The sequence below is a fragment of the Scyliorhinus canicula genome, chromosome 7, assembly GCF_902713615.1.
Source record: "Scyliorhinus canicula chromosome 7, sScyCan1.1, whole genome shotgun sequence".
Lineage (NCBI taxonomy): Eukaryota > Metazoa > Chordata > Chondrichthyes > Carcharhiniformes > Scyliorhinidae > Scyliorhinus > Scyliorhinus canicula.
In genome coordinates, this window is record NC_052152.1 from 79,393,075 (window position 1) to 79,413,448 (window position 20,374).

Here is a 20,374-nt window from a genome sequence, read left to right on the forward strand (position 1 = left end):
ACCTGGTATGAGCCAAATCACTGTCATCTGATTGAAATTAATGGCTGGACCTTCTCTGCATCCTGTAGCCCCACCTCCCGCACTCCTACTGGCCAAATGCACAGGCTGGCTGCTGTGTGACAGGTCGGGAACCGCAGCTGGAGAAGGCCATGCCCATGGGCTCATCAGGCCGGTCTCCCAAAACACCGAGGGGGTGGGGGGAAGGATGGTCCAGTGGCAAATGGGAAGGGGGAGGGAGGCCTATGACTGGAACGTTTATGGGCGATGGAAGACACTAAGGGGCAATTTAGCATGACCAATTTACCGAACCTGCACATCTTTGAACTGTAGGAGGAAACCAGAGCACCCGGAGGAAACCCATCCAGACATGGGAGAAAGTGCAAACTCCACACAGACAGCCACCCGAGGCATAATTGAACCCTGGAGCTGTGAGGCAGCAGTACTAACCACTGTGCTGCCCAAAACATGTACAACTCACGGATTACCGTAACTCAACAAGTCGGGTTTTTATTTATCTTGTGCAGTGCACTCTCACAAGATTAAATACAAAGACTGGGCCTAAAGCCTATGCACCTGACTGATGATGTCACTAGTGAACATAGAACATAGAACGATACAGCGCAGTACAGGCCCTTCGGCCCACGATGTTGCACCGACATGGGAAGTCAAAAACTAAAGGCCATCTAACCTACACTATGCCATTATCATCCATATGCTTATCCAATAAACTTTTAAATGCCCTCAATGTTGGCGAGTTCACTACTGTTGCAGGTAGGGCATTCCACGGCCTCACCACTCTGTGTAAAAAACCTACCTCTGACATCTGTCCTATATCTATTACCCCTCAATTTAAGGCTATGTCCCCTCGTGCTAGCCACCTCCATCCGCGGGAGAAGGCTCTCACCCTATCTAACCCTCTGATCATTTTGTATGCCTCTATTAAGTCACCTCTTAACCTTCTTCTCTCTAACGAGAACAACCTCAAGTCCATCAGCCTTTTCTCATAAGATTTTCCCTCCATACCAGGCAACATCCTGGTAAATCTCCTCTGCACCCGTTCCAAAGCCTCCACGTCCTTCCTATAATGAGGCGACCAGAACTGTACGCAATACTCCAAATGCGGCCGTACCAGAGTTTTGTACAGCTGCAACATGACCTCATGGCTCCGGTACTTAATCCCTCTACCAATAAAGGCCAACACACCATAGGCCTTCTTCACAACCCTATCAACCTGGGTGGCAACTTTCAGGGATCTATGTACATGGACACCGAGATCCCTCTGCTCATCCACACTGCCAAGAATTTTACCATTAGCCAAATATTCCGCATTCCTGTTTTTCTTTCCAAAGTGAATCACATGACTCACCACTGAATGAGCCACTTCCCCAACATAGCATATGTTATAGCATAAGTAGTGAACTCTCTCTCTCGTGCTCTTGCTCTCTCTCGTGCTCTTGCTCTCTCTCTCTTTCATCCTTTGCAAATATCCGACCAATATCAGGGTGGAGCTGGTATCTTACTAATCACTGTGCTGCGTAGAGGAGACCCTGAAGAACAAGACCAGAGAGCTTTAGGGATGGAGGCCACACCAGCCATGCATGAGGCCTAGAGGCACCAACGAAGACCCAAGCATCTACCAGACTCGTAAGGCTTTCATGGAGCTGTCTGACACCATCTGCTGTCAAAGGATCCACTTTACGAAGGAGATTGTGCAGTACCTGTGCCATGTTCTTGCAGACTCAGCGCCAATAGGCAGCGGAAGTCACCCGCTCACTGTGGCCTTCAGGGTCACGGCAGCCCTCAACCTCTAAGCCATGGGGTCCTTCCAGAGCTCCACAGGGGACCTCATGTGGTATTTCACAGGCATCCACCCTTAAATGCACCCATGAGGTGAGGGAACATTGTATGCATGGGGTGGACTACATCCACTTTGACCTGGACTAGGCCTGACAGGATGAGAGGGCTACAGGGTTTGGACACATAGCTGACCTGGTGCAGAGAGTGATGGACTTTACCCATGTCACACTCTATGAGCGTGGCACAAGGGAGTTCTGCTCCCTCAATGTCCATCGGGTGTGCAACCAACAGATGCATGGCATGCATGTTTGTGCCCATTTTCCAGGGAGCATGCATGAGAACTACATGCTCGACCAGTCGCAGATCCCTGGAATTGTCAAAGGACACCCGTGTCTACAGGGATGACTCCTTGGGACAGGGGTTATCCCCTCAGGCCATGGCTAATGACACCAGTGTGGAGACCGCAGACCAGGTACAATGAAGCTTACAGTGCGACCCGAACTGTTATCGAGCAGTGCTTCGACATGTTGAAGATGAGGTTCCGTTGCCTTGGCAGGTCCGGTGGGGCCCTACAATACAGAAGGTCTCCAGCATTGTCATGGCCCGCTGTGCCTTCCATAACCTGGCTGCACAGCAGGACGAGGAGTGCCTCAGGGAGTGGTATGTGTCCTCAGAGAAGGAAGAGTCCGCTGAGGAGCCTGAGGGTAAATTACAGGGGGGGGAACAAGGGTGCGCAGGGGTAGGAGAGCTAGAGATACCACATGAATTGCAGTTATACAAGAAAGAAAACATTTATTCAGTGCTAACTTGTTCACTGAACTGATGACTATTTGTAAAGGCATATTGGGACATGCGTATTGTGTGGTCAAGTGGTAGGGTGCATATTGGTTTGAGGGAATGTTTACGTGCAAGTGGAGCAGAAAGAGGTCAAGCTGATGTGTCAATGTTTTAATAAAAGTCACAAAACTAGCCTTGAGTTTATCTAAACTCTTATGCCCCTTTCAACTCTCAACAAGGCCTCCACTACACAAATGTTATTCTGATCATCCACTCGTTTAAGTTCAGGCATATCTGGAACAGCACGACACTGCAACCATATGAAACTGCAGTCTCTCCTGCATGAGAAATTATGAAGGAGACAGCAGGAAGTCACAATCGCATCCTGGTTGCTGCATGTGTTGTTCTACCTCTCCGCTTCTGTTGTTCAGGCTAGTTAGATTGGTAAGTGATGGTGGCAGGACAAACTCCGTATATCAGTGCTGACTTGAAGGATCTCTGATTGGCAATACAAACTATCTACACATTCCTCATAGGGGAATTCCTTTATTGTCGACATGGCAGAAAAGATCAATGCAGTTTGGATGCTACTGACACCCTAAACCTGGAGGAAGGCAGCGTATAGAACTAAATGCTGCCTTCCATGCCCTGTTACCTGAGATGCCCTTGGCAGACGTCCTGTGGAGGGCTAAGTCCCAGAGGGCCCTGGCCTACTTTCACAGGTGTCACTACTGTTGTAGCATCACCTTATTCTGCTCGCTGTGCCTGAGTTGCAGAAGGGGAGATTCAGATTGTCTGGTCATTCCCAGTGTCTCCTGGGTAGAGGGCCCTAGGCTGTTCTCCAGTGGATCCGCCTCCCGCTGAGTGTTTGTGGGCCCCTGGGCTACTACATGGGATGGAGAAGCAGCTGGAGCCAGCTGCAGCAGCCTCAGTGTCATCTGGCGCTGCCAGTCTTGGAGGCCCGCCATTGTCTGAACCATGCTGTTGCCCTCAGCCATGGTCCTCAGGGATTGAGTAATGCCTCGGAGTTCTCCCGCCATGGTCTGACCTCTTGCCTCAGAATTTCTACTCCAGATGCCACGCTTGCAGTGTTGGCCTGGGTGCCAAGCAGTGCTGGCAACATCTCCTTCGGCAGAAGGCTGTGGCATTTACCCATTTATCCTTTCAGTCACAGGAATGTTGCTGATACCCCCTCCTGGTATTCCTAACCCTGCCTTTGCAACTCAAGCAGCTGAAGGACGAACATGCCCAGAGGCACTGCACCTGGCTGGGACATGGCTGAGTCCTGGGATCCAGCAGGCCTCTGACTTTCCAAATCCTGGGACCTTCCAGCCTCCACCTGATGTTGAGCTGATCAGGGAGTGACCCAGAAGCCCGCCTGTGAAGATTGCACAGTGAGGTTTATGTCTCTGCACTGGTGTATGCTGTGGGTGATAACCATGACGCTTCTTCAGTGTCCACTTCCAACATCTCCTCCAAGGAGATGTCGTGGGTGGGCAAAGGGACACTGCTGATGGACAGGCCAGGCTGACTGGGGTGATGTTCCTGCAAGGTCAATGGTCATGGATACACCAAACTCACTTGAGCTCGCCACTTTTCCGCAGCAGGCCCACCTCACTCTCAGCAGATGTCCGCTCCTGCCCCTCCCATTCGAGCTCCAGGACTCTCTCCTCAAAGTAGTCAGGATCTTCTGCTCGGGCATCCCACCACCTGTCTTCTCTAGCTCACAGCGGTTGTGAGCAGGCTTCTCCTGCAGGAATACTAATGGGGCCGCCAGGCAGGTCAGATGACGATGATGCCTGGCATGTGTGAGTACCGCGTGTAAACATGAGTGCTAGGGGCTAAAGGAAGCTGGTGGGATGTCAAGTGCTAGGTCCCTGCTAGGTGACAGCATTTGGGTCCAGGTGACATTCTAAGGAGTGACGGCAAGGGGGAGTGCAAAGACTAGACAGGGAGCACTTACCCTGGCAGAACACAGTAAGTTGTTCATCTTGCGGCATTCATAGAATCTTAGAATTTACAGTGCAGAAAGAGGCCATTCGGCCCATCGTATCTGCACTTGCCCTTGGAAAGATCACCCGACTCAAGCCCATACCTCCACCCTATCCCCATAACCCAGCAATCCCACCTAACCTTTCTTTTTGGACACTGAGGGCAATTTATCATGGACAATCCACCTAACCTGCATATCTTTGGACTGTGGGAGGAAACCGGAGCACCCGGAGGAAACCCACGCACAGACCAGTGCTGCGACTGTCTCCCAGGCAGGATTTGTTATCGTGCTGGATGGTCTCCTGCCAGCCTGAGGGTATATTATTGCCCATCTCTCCTTCACGCCATCCAACATATGGGTGAAGGCCCCCTCTATGAATCGAGGAGCAGGCTTGTTTGCTGCCATCCTTCTGATTTGAATGAGAGCAAGTGCTGTGGAACCATTTAAATGCAGCACCCCTTGATCAAAGTGCTCAGATGACCCTTTGTGCCTCAAGTATGGTATTTTTCACATGCGCCATTTTTTTCTCTCAAGTGCCTAAAAATTGCTGGCCGGATCGCACGGCTGGGGCTGCCGTGAACCATGCCGGTTTCTACGCCGAGATTGACAATTTGCCATTTTTGCAAAATTCCACCCTTATTTAATCTCTGTTGCTCTTTGTTGATAAAAATGTACGTCCGTTAGCAATCCAATTAAATTGCTTCTTTTGTCTATAGTATTTTTTCAAAGCTCTACCAATTTGTTTAGTGGATCAACGAAACCATCTTTTCCTCCTTGCTGTATGCACTGATTTAGAAAATGTTCGATTTTAAAACTAACCAGAGAGAATGCTTTAAGCTGGTGTGATGCCTAATGAATTGAGCCCGAGCGATAAGGAATGGATGTAATTGGGTGCTTTTTTTTGAGTGGAGCACATTGCAGACAGCACAAAACCTGCCAATTATTCCTGTTTGTTTTTTATGTGCATGCTGGGAGTGACAAATCAGGAGAAGCAATGTGATTGGAAGATGAATGGCAGTGTATTGTTTGAGGTACTCATGACAAAACCGTCTTCTTTAGAATGACGGATGAATTGTAGCTTACAATGTGGCTGACACCAATGTTAAAGCACAGCTGAGGCACAGGCTCTGATGTACAGGGAAACGGATTGTTGTTAAATGTCAGCCTGAAGGCTTACGGTTACTGTGAAGAAACTGAGTGTTACAATCGAAGGCTGAGACGAATTAACATGAAGGTAAATTATTGAATTGCATCATGCTGTTGTACGTGAGCCATAATCATCCTCATCTTGAATTATGTAGATGGCTTCTGCAGGGAGGAGTAGTATTCAGTGTTTACCCATACACTGTGTGCCTGTTATTCTGCATTGTGTGTGGTGCCTCAGTACAGAAACAGCTGTGCGCTTTGCAATATAGCAGCAAAGCCCTCTTTGTTCGGAAATGGCAGACCACCTGATTTCAAGAAACATTTTTATTCTGATGAACCTCGTAATAACTATAATACATCTTAGAACCATTGCTGGGAGGTTGTTGATGTGTTCGAAGGAAGCATCATCGATCATTTAAAGAGGTTTTCAGCCATAACTTAATAAGCCATAACCTATTTAGGTTTGTTGTAAAAATTGAACAAAGGAACTCTGGAATGACTGGGAAATAGCAAATATTAATGAGGCAAGAAATGAAAGTAGCTCAGGTAATACATACCTGCCTGCTCTGTGAATTCAATCCTTTTAAATTAAGCTTTAACTATGATGAACTTGTACCGACCTACATATTTTCCACAGAACCGCTCAACAGCTCCAGACATGTGCAAAGTTTCTTGTTAAAAGAACAAAAAAATTAAAGTGAATGTGGCCATGGAAATATTGGCAAAATCCTGCAGATCATGGAAATCTGAACTAAGAACAGAAAGTTCTGGAATTACATGGCAATTCTGGCAGTGTCTGCGGAGAGAGAAACAGGGTTAAGATTTCCAGTCATAGATAACTCTTCTTCAGAAAGTCACATTTGTGACTGGTGACTCTTTACTTGATGCTTTGAAGCTGCAGTTTCCTTTTGCCTCACTGTGTGAAATTGATCTGAAATTTACATTCCATGTGGGGAAAGTAAATGGCCAACTGCATTCTTGGCAAATATTAAAAAATGTAAAGTCAATTAAAACTTGGTGAGGGAGAATACTGGTGAGGCAGCTGTGATTACAGGTATTGCACTAATTACATTCCATCATCTCAGTTTGTGCATTTTGATATGGGCACTATTTTCACACTATGTGCAACATGGGATTCTCAGATTTTTGGCTGTGATGGATAATCGCTGCCTCTTGTTGTGAACAAATCTTTTGAACCTCACGCTGTGCTATTTCACGGCCGGCAAACCTTAGAAGATGTCTCTTTAATCGATGTTGCACAGCAAAGCGTCACTCAGCATCTATTTGACGTCAATGTACTTTTCAGCAGGGACAGTGGTAGAAACAGGAACGTTGGCTATTCCCTTACTCCTTACTGGGCTATTCCCCTTACTGGGCTATTCCCAAAAGTACACTGTTGCTACTTTTGTGTAGGAAAATGTTTACAGCCAAGTTGTGCAATTGACCAGTTAACCTCTTTCAGTGATGTTCACTGAGAGTTAAATGTTAGCCAGGAATCTGAGAGGTCCATTGCTCTTCCAATTATGCTATGGGAGCGTTTACATTTTGGAATCATAGAATGGTCACAGCACAAAAGGAGACCATTCTGCCCATTATGTCTGTGCTGGTGCTCTATGAACAATTCAGCGGATCCCACTACTCTGCCTGTTCCACATCTCTGCCTCCAGCCCACTCTTGGGTACTGCATTCCAGTTTCTAACCACATGCTGGATAAAAATGGCACATATTTTTTTCATCGTGTCACCGTTGGTTCTTTTGCCACTTGCCTTAAATTGACGCCCTATGACTCTTGAGACTATCAACATTGACTTTGACATGACTATCAAATCTTCCCTCAACTTTCCCTTCTCTAAGAAGAATAACACCAACTTCTCTCATCTATTCAAGTAACTGACCTCTCTCATCCTTGGAACCAATCCAAGTAAATCTTCACATCCCACCTAAGTGTGGTGCCCAGAATTTGACACAGTACTCCAGTTGATGTTGAACTACAGTTTTATAAAAGTTCATCATAACCTCCTTGCTTTTACACTCTATGCTTCTATTCATAAAGCTCAGATCCCCATATACCTTTTAAACTATTTTCCCCCTTTTACCTTTTAATCCATTGCGGAATGAGGCTGAGTGTTATCAGCGATTAATAAAGGAGGTCAGAATGTGTGAAAAATGTAGTGCACAAGAAAATCCTGCAAGGGAAAGACAATTCAACAGAACATATTTAAAAACCTTGCATCTAAATGCACGCAGTGTTTGGAATAAGCTGACGGCACAAATAGAGGCAAATGGGTATGATTTGGTGGGGATTACTGAAATGTGGTTGCAGGAGGACCGAGACTGGGAGTTGAATGTCCAATAGTACTCAGTATTCAGAAAGGATAGGCTGGATGGAACAAAGGGCTGAATTGCCTACTTCTGCTCCTAATTCCTATATTCCGATATTCTTCAACCCCCTGCCATCTTCAACAATTTGTGCACATACATCCCCCATGTCACCATGATCCTGCACCCTCTTTTTAGTTGTATCCTTTATTTTATATTGCCTCCTTATTTTTCCTACCAAAATGTATCGCTTCACACTTCTCTGCATTAAATTTCATTTGTCATATGTTTGTCCATTCCACCAGCCTGTCTATGTTCTTTTGCAGTCTATCAAGACCCTCATAATTCACAGTATTGCCAAGTAATAATAATAAATTGTATTATTCTGACAAGTAGGCTTACATTAACACTGCAATGAAGTTACTGTGATAATCCCCTAGTCGCCACACTCCGGCACCTGTTTGGGTACACATGGGGAGAATCCAGAATGTCTAATTCACCTAACAAGCACTTGTGTCATCTACAAATTGTAAAACTATTCCCTGCACAACCAAATCTTGATTATTGATATAAAGCAGCTGGTCCAGTGCCAACTCTATGAGGACATCACTATACACCTTCCTCCCAGTCCAAAAAAAACAACTGTTCACCATTATCCCCATTTCCTGTTTTGTGTCCATCCTAACACTTTTCCTTTAATCCCAAAGATTTCAATGATCTGAAAGGCAAACAAAATCTTTGTCAAATGCCTCATTCTATAATACAACATTCCCTCAGTATCTCACTGAACTATCGGCTTGGATTTCCAGTGAGGCTTGAATCTACAATCTTCTGATTCAGGAGACCATTGTTGCCAAATATTGAAGTTATATTGAACTGAAAAAATTTGGACCCTACAATTTTCGGATATGTTGCCCATAATTGTCAACATTTTTAAAAATAGATTTATTTTATTTTAAATGTAAAATACATTTTATTTTACTTTCAGGCTACAGAAATGGGTGTAACCCAAGATAGCCACATGGCTCTACTGAGAGCACTCCTGGCTGAAAAAGATGAGGATCTCAATCAGCTCAACAAAGAACTGAAGAAACTTCAGCTCACCAACAAGCAACTATTGGAAGAACAGTGTTTAGTAATGTCAACAAATAAAAGACTTCAGATGGAGGTAGCTTTTCTGTTATCAATTTCTCTCGTTATTCATGAATGCACAGATGCTTAAATAAGGATTTCATACATGTGAAGAAAATACAAGTTTCAAAGAAGAATTGGAAAGCACATCTTTCTCCATTTTCTTTATACATCAGAGTTAAAGAAATTCAGGAGAAATAAATGTATCAGGATGTGCCTTTACTGTGGCTGTTTGATATATGTGGTATTCTATTTCAGAAAGCCAGTTGATGAAAGATAATACTGGAGACCATCTTTATTCAATCTTATTTACTTGCAGAGTTAAACATTATAAGCACACACCTCCTAACTCAACCACACACAGTTTCACTAAGTGTCTCTTTATATGTTCTTAAGTGAAACCTCAATTGATGTCCTCCTCTGGATTTAATTAAATGTAATTGACATACCATAGTGACTGCTGGATTACTTATAGCCTGGCTTATGCTCGCCTTCCAGTTGCTGCCATTTTGATAGGAACCTTTATGTTAGTGGCCAGAGAAGCCACCTGTTCGATCCAGACAAAACTACTTTTATTGTACCAATTTGTTCCTGTGACATATGTAAAATACCAAGCAAAATGATTGCCGAGTACGCACCACATATGCTCTGCCCACTTATATCAACATTGAGTGGCTTAATAATAATAATAATAATCTTTATTAGTGTCACAAGTAGGCTTACATCAACACTTAAATGAACAGGGACTATTGGGGCGCAAAGCATTTTAGGGGAATCAGCAGGAAGGCTCCTCTAGGGCCCACAAATATAACCTGCTCCACTGCTGGCCGGTTGGCATTGCCATCTGTCCCCGACTCAAAACCCAATTTTCCAGGACTGGACTTTCCTCCAGATTCACAGAGAGTTACCTGTAATAGAGATAAACACAGTAGGTCAAGAGAGGAATAAGGAAGCACGGAATCATGTTTACCAGTGTTTTTGAGTGGAGAGGGTAGCATTTGGGAAATGAAGCGGTGGAAGGAAGGGTCAGCTGATGACAATGCAATAAATTGGGTGATACAAAAAGGGAAAAGATCAGTTAACAGGAGTCAGTCATGAGGAGCGACCAGGAAGACACAAGGTTCAAAAAACTCCAGCGTCTCAAACAGTAAATTGAATTACTGAAATCATTTCATCGCAGATCATCTGTGTCACTGTGGAATAACTGTACTCCAGGTATAATTGTACTACTCTGACTAAACCGGTAAGAATGAGTGCTGTTTGCAAACCTCTCAAATGCCAATGCTCAGTTAGTAGTTGGCTGATATCCTATAGCCAAGGAGTTAAATCGCGAATAACTGTGAATGATTTAAAACAACTTGAGAGGCCAAAAAGAAGCAAACTACAGTTTGCACATTTTTTTCAATACTTTGGGAATAGGTTTGAAATTACAAAACAGCCTTGTATTGATTTCCAGTTATAATTGTTGTACAACTGAAAGAACACAGCATCCACCTGGTAGCATTACAGCATCAACTAAAGAGAGTTAATTGGCTGTGCTACACCAGTGACAAAGAATTACTCTACACCATAAAAGGCTTGTTGTATTTGAGCGCTTAGGAGATAATGCAGTTGGATCAAAACAGGTTTGCATTGTGCGCTCTTAATTAGACCTTATCAATGATCAGAAAGAGAAGTAAAGATAATTAAGAAAAGTATTGCTGCCCTCAAGGTCAGGGCATTAATCCAGCGAGTGGTTGAATCACAGGAATCATCTTGGGTAAGGTCCTGAGATGAGAGGTTAAAGTGCCACATCTATTACAGGTTGGAGCCCACTGGCAATTTTCAAATTGAAATACTGTGTGACACACCTAGGACCCAGACTACAATTCTGAGGTACAAATCACCAAAGCCTATCTGGCTAGTGCTCCTTAACTTTTATTTTTATAAACTATTGCTAATCCTGCTATTGAAAAGCCTCCTGGATTGTTTGAGCGATCAGATAACACCACTATAACACAATTAGTACCTCTGGAGGACATTTGCTAAGGTGTGTATCAAATTGCCATGGTAAATTCCTGCTTCACAACCCACTCAGTGAAGAAATGTCTCCTTATCTCAGTTCTAAATGATCAACCCCTTATTCTGAGTCTGTGCCCCAAGTTCTAATTGCCTCCACCAGTGACTATGGACGCAATTTACTCAGTCTCTCATCAGAGGACAACACTCTCATCTCAGGGACCAATCCACTGATCATTTACTGTATGGCTCCATTTCAAGAATACCTTTCCTTAAGTATGAAGACCAAAAGTGCACACCATGGGCGTAATTTAACGGCAAAACTTCGAAATATCATTTGTGGTGGGTTTTGTTCGAGGTTTCCTGCCAGCTGTGCTGGCGCGTTCTCCACCACTATCTAACGACACTTAGGGCGCGATTCTCTGGAAAGATTTCTAAGTGTGGTAGCAAGCGGGAACTGCCATTAACTTCCCAGCGCCCTGCCCGGCGAGGCCGGGAACGCTATTCAACGTTAATTGGTCCACTTTTTAAAAATATATTTTTTATTCTCCTTTTTCACATTTTCTTCACAATTTACACCCACCAACAATCAACGGTAACATATACAATGTCAACCCCTTAGCAACAACAACAATCCCATCCTCCCACCAACCCAAAAAATAACCCACATGTCAACACAAACATCAAATAAAAAAGGAATCAGGAATCTCCCATAGTCACCATCAACATACACAGTCCCCGCCTCCCCCCAACCCCCTGCTAATGTTCGATGTCATCCAATTCTTGAAAGTGCATAATGAATAACGCCCATGAATTGTAGAAAACCTACATCCTTCCTCTCAATTCAAACTTCACCTTCTCAAGAGTTAAGAATTTCAGCAGGCCCCTCTGCCATGCCAGATCACAGGGTGAAGAGGTTGACCTCCACAAAACAGGATCTGCCTACGGGTGATCAACGAGGCGAAGGCCACATCTGCCTCCGCACCCGTTTCCAACCCCAGCTGGTCCGACACCCCGAATATGGCCTCCCCCCCCCCACCTCCTCAAAGAGCCAGCTTGGGTGGAATTCTCCGAACCCCCGCAGGGTCGGGAAAATGCCCGGGGCCGGCGTAAATCCCGCCCCCGCTGTGGCCGGAAATCTCCGCCACCCGGGAATCGGCGTGAGCAGGAATCACGGCCCGCCGATCGGCGTGCCCCCCCGCGGCGATTCTCCGGCCCGCGATGGGCCGAAGTCCCACCGCTGACAGGCCAATCCCGCCGACGTGGTTTAAACCACTTCTGTGCCGGCGGGATTGGCGGCGCGAGCGGGCCCCCGGGGTCCCGGGGGGTGCCCCCACGGTGGCCTGGCCCGCAATCGGGGCCCACCGATCGGCGGGCGGGCCTGTGCCGTGGGGGCATGCTTTTTCTTCCGCCGCCGCCACGGCCTCCACCATGGCGGTGGCGGAAGAGACCCCCTCCACCGCGCATGCGCCAGTGGTGACGTCAGCGGCCGCTGATGCCCCGGCGCATGCGCGGACCTGCGAAGGCCTTTCAGCCAGCCCGATGCCGGGCGGCGTAGCGCCAAAGGCCGTTGCCGCCAGTTTTGGCGCCATTGGTGGAGCGGGAGCCACTCCGGCACGGGCCTAGCCCCTAAAGGTGCGGAGAATTACGCACCTTTGGGGAGGCCCGACGCCGGAGTGGTTGGCGCAACTCCGCTACGCCGGGACCCCCCGCCCCGCCGGGTAGGGGAGAATTTTGCCCCTCATCCTTGCCCTTGTGAGGTGTGCCCTTTATACAAGCTTCAGCTGTATCTGCCCCAACCTCGCGCATTCACTCTCCGGAACACCTCCCACCAGAACCCCTCCTCCATGCCCTCCATCCTGAATGCAAGGATCAGTCAACCAAGTCAGTCCCGGCTACTCCCCCCACCCTGCCCACCACCCCCCAGCAAGCGCTACAATCTTTAACACTTTCTTTCCTCTCCCTCAGCAGCCATGGTGCTCAGGTCCTACTTATAAATATCTGTAGTAAACCGCGCACGTCTGATTTCAGACTGAGAGGGCAGAAGCCCGGAGCACACCGCGTCCAACCCGCTGTGGTTAGCGCTGATGCTTCACAGCGTCAGGAACCCAGATTCAATTCCCGGCTTGGGTCACTGTTCGTGCGGATCTGCACGTTCTCCCCGTGTCTGCGTGGGTTTCCTCGGGTGCTCTGGTTTCCTCCCACAAGTCTCCAAAGTTGTGCTTGTTAGGTGAATTGGGCATCCTGAATTCTGCCTCAGTGTACCCGAACAAGCACCGGAGTGTTGCGACTTGAGCATTTTCACAGTAACTTCATTGCAGTGTTAATGTAAGCCTACTTGTGACACTAAAAAAGATTATTATTATTATTAATGACATGTAAATGTTGGTTTTGCATGCCGGTGCCAGTGCGGGGTATAAACCTAGTTATTTGCCGCCAGCGACGGACCGCATGGCATTCTTTTCGCCACCGGGCGCAGACCTCGATTTTAGCCGGTCATCCACTTTTCCTGCCGATTGAGGTTCGCATTTCTGGCGTCAAGGGGCAGAGACTTTAGCCGGAGATTGTTGCAGTTTTTAATGGAAAATTTGAAAATGATTTGAAGCATCAGAAAACCTAGGGGTGAGGAAAGAGTTTGGGTGCAGTGGGTTAGTTTTAGGATTGTTCTCCCAAAGAGCTGGCACAGACAATAACCCCCTTTCTACACATAAAACTTCAAGAATGGTGAATATTTGTTTTGTAACGTCACACACACTTAAAGTCCTCTGAGAAATTGTGGGTAAGTGTTGTCTGTTTGAACCATGTCATGAACACTCCTTGTGGGGCTAAGTCCTGGTGTGAGACTTGAACCCATAGTTTCTGGTTGAGAGGCAGAGGCACTACCTACTGTGCCACAAGACGTCCTTCATGATGTAAGTGAGTCTGCCACACTCAAGTATATTTCATTGCGATATTTTAAATAGGTACACAGTTGTAATCTTAATGGCACAAAAGCAATATATAACACAATAGATCATAAAACTATGCAGACTTTTAGAAAAGTCACCGAAGGAATATTTAGCAGCTAAATCAAAATATTGCTAAAATTAATAGTTACAGACATAAAGCCTCCCATGATATTTAAAGTGAAGTATCTGTCTTGTATTATTTGCATTTAGTAAACAAAATTGCCCTCCAGGTTCACATCAGTCCAGATTTTGTGGTCAGGGTGAAGCAAGGTTGCTTGGCCCTGACCATCAAGTAAGTGCCACTGAGAAACCTACTAATATCTCTGGTGAATATTTAGCCTCTATCTCTGTACATTGATAGAGTGGCTAATTGCAATGTTCTTTACTGGACATACCCAGCATGGAACTGGAATGATGTTGTCAGGCTGTCCAAGCAGCCAATCACATTAAAGAATTTTAAGGCATCTGTTATGGAAACAAAGTGTACTAAAAACTAAAATCACTTTAAAATATCTTACAGCACAATAGAAATTGGGATATACCCATGGGATGAAAATAAAAGGTGCTGAGAAATAATATTTTTTTAGTTGTTTAAAAAAATTAGCATACAAAAATCTGCTAAGTAATCATTTAACAACACTCCACATCTATAAAACTATTTTCTCAGATCAAGGTCAGTTGTTCACCACACTATTGGGATGCATGGTTGCACAGTGGTTAGCACTGCTGCCTCATAGCTCTGTGTGGAGTTTGCAATTCACCCCGCGTCTGCGTGGATCTCCTCCCGGTGCTCCAGTTTCCTCCCACAGTCCAAAGATGTGCAGTTTAGGTGGATTGGCCATGCTAAATTGCCCCTTAGTGTCTAGAAAGGGAAGGTGGGGTTACTGGGTTACGGGAATAGGGTGGAGGCGTGGGCTTAAGTAGGGTGCTCTTTCCGAGGGCCGGTGCAGGCTTGATGGGCCAAATGGCCTCTTTCTGCACTGTCGATTCTATGATTGAGCGTCACACTCTAGCAACGATGGGAACACGTTGAGAGAGTTCAGAAGAGGTTTACAAGAATGGTTCCCGGGATAACAAACTTCAGTTATGAGGATAGATTGGAAAGGTTGGGGCTGTTCTCCTTGGAGAGGAGAAGCCTGGAAGGATATTTGATAGAAATATTCAAAATCATGTTGGGGCTGGGCAGAATCGAAAGTGATAAATTTTTCCTGCTCGTAAAAGAAACAAGAATAGAGAGCACAGATTTTACGTGATTTGCAAAAGAAGCAAATGTGAGGAAAGCCTTTTTCACACAAATATTTCCGATCCGGAAAGCACTGTCTGGAATTGAGGCATTCAAGAGGGCATTAGATGATTATTTGCATAGAAACAATGTACAGGGCTATGGGTAAAGACAGGGGAATGGCAGGCACTAAGCCACAATGCTCGTTTAGAGAGCGGATGTACATACATTTGGCCGAATGGCCTCCTTCTCACCGTAACAATTCTATGATGCATCAAATTTTATTACATAGAATTTACAGTGCAGAAGGAGGCCATTCAGCCCATCGAGTCTGCACCGCCTCTTGGAAAGAGCACCCTACCCCCTCACCAAGGTCAACACCTCCACCCTATCCCCATAACTCAGTAACCCCACCCAACACTAAGGGCAATTTTGGACACTAAGGGCAATTTATCATGGCCAATCCACCTAAGCCGCACATCTTTGGACTGTGGGAGGAAACCGGAGCACCCGGAGGAAACCCGCGCACACACGGGGAGGATGTGCAGACTCCGCACAGGCAGTGACCCAAGCCGGAATCGAACCTGGGACCCTGGAGCTGTGAAGCGATTGTGCTATCCACAATGCTACCGTGCTGCCCTCAAATTAATCATGTTGTCATTAAAAACACATGATTGAATCCGAAGTAACCTTTTAAATGGGGTTTCTAATCGTGATGTGGGGGCAGGAAAGCTGAAGTTCTCACTGATTTCAATGATTATTATTGGCTTAGGGGTTGGGCAACCACAGTGCTGCCTATGGTGAAATATTGAATGACAGACTGCAAAGTCAGAATTCCCACTCTAACTTGTGCCTGGCCAATATCCTAAAGTTGCGGTCAGTTTCAGAGAACAATGACCATCCGCATCCCAAAAAAGGAACAAAATGCAGGACATTAATTTTGCAATATATTTGGTCTTTGATTTTGGTACTAATTTTATTTGAAAATAAAATGTGATTCTTCAACTTTTTTTCTGCCAAGTTTCTTACTTTTTTTTTATGTGGAGAATGACATGACCGATTTTAAACCTCATAGTTATTAATGTCTGAGCCTTCACTGCCATTGTCAACCAAATTGTGAAGGCATCATAGATGATTCTACCCTGTCTTGATATCTGTTTCTGGTAAAAAAAAATGCTGGCTAGCAATCGAAAGCAGGAACACTATCCAATCTAATTCCTTCCTTCTGGAAATCAAGCGCTGAGGTGTATTGAAACACCCCTAATTTCACAATAAGATTAGATCAGCTAAATTGTTACAGGCCAGGAATCAGAGCTGGGACTTTCTTGGTCCTCCTGGATTAGTTCACTCTGTGGATTAATATGTTGGATGACAGATGGGGCAAATGTCTTTTATTAACAAGCTGTAAATTATTTGTAAGGTTGAATATTCTATTAGCAAATTGAAACTTCAGCCTGATAAGTATACACTGAAGTCTTATCTGCAATTATGAATTGCATTGAAACCCAATGTTTCATTGTTTATCTTCCATGTGGCAGTTGCTGATACTGCCTGTGGGTGTGTTAAGAATTCTGGCTTAAATCCAAGTTGTCTAAACCTTGCTTCTGCTGCACCAGCCTTATCATCAAGGTAACAGCTATTTAGTAGCCTGTGCTATTTTGGACTTTATGATGGGATTTATCAGCTGAGCAATGAGCATTTTGATATTTGATAGAAGTCTAACAAACAGGACTATAATAAAATATTTGTAACTAATTAAAAACTGAATATTGAATTATTGTTATTTCTTGTAGTTACCTAGGGCAGCACGGTAGCATGGTGGTTAGCATAAATGCTTCACAGCTCCAGGGTCCCGGGTTCAGTTCCCGGCTGGGTCACTGTCTGTGCGGAGTCTGCACGTCCTCCCCGTGTGTGCGTGGGTTTCCTCCGGGTGCTCCGGCTTCCTCCCACAGTCCAAAGATGTGCGGGTTAGGTGGATTGGCCATGCTAAATTGCCCGTAGTGTCCTTAAAAGTAAGGTTGGGGGGATTGTTGGGTTACGGGTATAGGGTGGATACGTGGGTTTGAGTAGGGTGATCATTGCTCGGCACAACATCGAGGGCCGAAGGGCCTGTTCTGTGCTGTACTGTTCTATGTTCTAATGCAGGTGGAATTGCCAACTCTAGTTTGACATATTCCTGGATATTTTTGTTTTAAATATACTTTATTCCAAATATGTGTAAAAATAACAACATATAAAATACATACTCCATACAATCACAGTCCACAATTTGTACCTTTTTCCCCTTTTATCCCCTCCCATCCCCTCCCCTCCCCTTCAACACACCCCCTTGCAATGAACTATTCCTCAAACAGAGTCATGAACAGCCCCCACCGCATCTCAAAGTCCTCCGCTAACCCCCTCAACTCAAACTTAATCTTCTCCAACTGGAGAAAGTCTTACAAGTCCCCCAGCGAGGCTGCCACTCCCTTGGCGTATCTGACCTCCAATTTAACAGGATCCTTCGCCGGGCAATTAGAGAGGTGAAGACAACGACATCGGCCCCCTTTCCCTCCAGAGGCTCCGGCACTTCCAGCACCTCAAAAGTCATCACAGGCTTGACCTCCAACCCCACTATCTTAGATCACCATCTCTCCAGCTTCTTGCAGATTCGCCAGCCCCCACCCACACTTCTTGCCACCCCCTGGAAGAACCCACTCGTCCTCGCATGAATCATGCGTACCCTTTGCACCACCTTAAACTGAATCAAGCTCGTCCTCACACAGGAGGAGGTTGAGTTTGTGCTCCGCATCGCGTCACACCACAGTCCCCAGCCTACCTACCCAACTCCTCCTCTCATTTGTTCTTGATCCTCACTACTTGCGTCCCACCCTGCTCCCCAACCACCCATATATATCCCCAATTCTACCCTCCCCAACTCATCCGGGAGCAGCAGTTGCTCCAATAAAGTATATTCCGGCAACCTGGGAAACACCCTCCACTCTTTTCGCACAAAGTCCTGCAACTGTATATATCTAAACTCACTCGCCCTCGGCAACTCAAATCTCTCCTGCAACTCATCCAGACCCGCAAACTTCCCTTCCGAGTTCAAGTCCCACCTCGCTCCAATTCCCATACATCCCATCCGTCTACCCCGACTTGAACCTGTGGTTCCCACCCAGTGGCGTCAACGCAGACATCCCTTCCAACTTAAAATGTCACCTCAGCTGATTCATACTCTGACCATCGACTGCACACCAGGCTCCCCGTATATTTCCCCAGAGCTAACGGCAGTGGGGCTATCACCATGGCCCTTCAGACTGGATCTCCTACAGTACCCCTCTTTCTTCCTGACCCACTCCACTCCCTAACACCACCCCCGCACCATCCCCTCACCTTCTCCGCATTCGCTGCCCAATAATAGTGCAGCAAGTTCGGGTGCGCCAACCCCACTTTCTGTCTTTGCCTCTGCAACAGAGCCCTCTTTACCCACCCAACTTCCCTGCCTATATGAACCTCAGAATCGGCTCACTTAGCCCCTGGACGTTCCACGTCACGACTCTTCCTGGAGGCTGACGCTTCCATTCCCCTCATCCAAGACGGTCCCCCTCACCGCCCATGACCACGCTCAGCTTCCAACTCTGTCACGTCGCAATCCCCCTCCCCCTATCCCCCCTTCACTAGTAAACCTCTCACAACCTTCTCCCCCACCTCACCTCCGTTCACTAGCATTAATTGCTAGCATGGCAACTCCCGCTCGAAGGCCACCCATCCACCCACCGGCTCCTCTTTAGCCTATACAACCGGCTCCTTTCCCATCTGAATGCCCATGAAAGCCCCACCCAAAGGGCCCCACCATACACACCCTTTCCCCATAAAGAAAAGCACTCAAAATCACAAATTACCTCCTCCGGAAAAAAAAACACAACAAAATGTGGAAGGAGGCAAGGCGGTGATCACCCCCTTACGAATTTACAACTCCCCGAAAAAATTCCCACCCTCCGGCAACACAAAACACCCATAACACCCAACTTCCGCAGATTTAGCTCCTCCATCTCTCACCAATTCTCAGTTCTTCCCATGTTTTTGGTCCCTTATAAAGTAATTTTCCTCTTCTGGCATCTCAAAAGTAGTACTCCCAGCCAACGAACGTAACCTAAAGTCTTCCCGGGTACAGCACCCCAAACCGAATATTCTGTCCAGACAACACAGCTGTAGCCCTGTTAAATCCCGCACACCTCTTCGCCAGCTCCGCACCAATGTCCTAATATATCCAGACACAATTCCCCCCCCCATTCAGTCTTGCTCTGCCCTGGCCCACCTCAGAATCTTCTCCTTCTCCACAAACTTGTGCAACCGCATAATCACTGCCCGCTGCGGTTCCCCCACTCTCAGCTTCTGCCTCAAGGCCCTATGGGCCCGGCCCACCTCTGGGGCCTTGTCTAGCACCTTCACCTCTACCAGCCCAGCAAGCATCCTCGACACATACTTCATACTGCTCGTTCCATCCACACCTTCTGGCAGATGCACAATTTGCAAGTTCTGCCGCCTGGACCTGTTCTCCTGCTCCTCCACCTCCACCCTCAGTGACTTACGTAGATCCCCCAAGATCCCCACCTCCGCCTCCAAGGACACAATCCCATCACTCTGGTTGAACACCATCTTCTTTACCTCATGTATCATAGCCCCTTGCACTTCGAGGCACTTCTCCACCTGTCCAGCGATCCTTGTACTCCCACAATAGCCTTCGACCAGTCACCATGTATCTCCTTCATTTGCTGGTGAAATTCCTCCTTGATGAAGGCCATCACCTGCTCCATCTGGGACTTTCCCACTGACGACGACCGTTCCCCCCTCCGCCATTCACAAAATTGTTGCTGTGCCACAGGTCCCCTCCAATTCCTTAGCCAGGTCTTTAACTGTTTTCTACCTGGTCTGGTAGCCAGTAGACATGCCAATCTTGGGGAAAACCTCTCTTCTATTTCTTCTGCTCCACTTTTCTGTCGGAACTACCCCGCTAACGGGTATAATGTGCCCAAACAAATGCCTTAGAGCCCTGTGTGT

The 20,374-nt window shown here is 46.5% G+C and overlaps 2 protein-coding genes across 3 annotated transcripts in view; one reads left to right on the top strand and one right to left on the bottom strand.

Moving 5' to 3' along the window:
• LOC119969067 overlaps positions 1-20,374 on the top strand; it is a 92,282-nt gene that overhangs the window by 12,785 nt on the left and 59,123 nt on the right. Inside the window, exons 1-2 of one of the 2 annotated variants that reach the window (XM_038802260.1) lie at positions 5,579-5,801; positions 9,021-9,200. In XM_038802260.1, coding sequence (XP_038658188.1) covers positions 5,796-5,801; positions 9,021-9,200 — 186 coding nt within the window. In that variant the 5' untranslated portion in view covers positions 5,579-5,795. Of the gene's footprint in view, positions 1-5,578; positions 5,802-9,020; positions 9,201-20,374 lie in introns of those variants that run through there. The other variant, XM_038802259.1, reaches the window with a different exon arrangement.
• Positions 9,868-20,374, bottom strand: part of tab3 (TGF-beta activated kinase 1 (MAP3K7) binding protein 3) — a 261,758-nt gene continuing 251,251 nt past the window's right edge. The window contains exon 7 of the mRNA XM_038802258.1: positions 9,868-10,071. Coding sequence (XP_038658186.1) covers positions 10,058-10,071 — 14 coding nt within the window. The 3' untranslated portion in view covers positions 9,868-10,057. The remainder of the gene's footprint in view (positions 10,072-20,374) is intronic.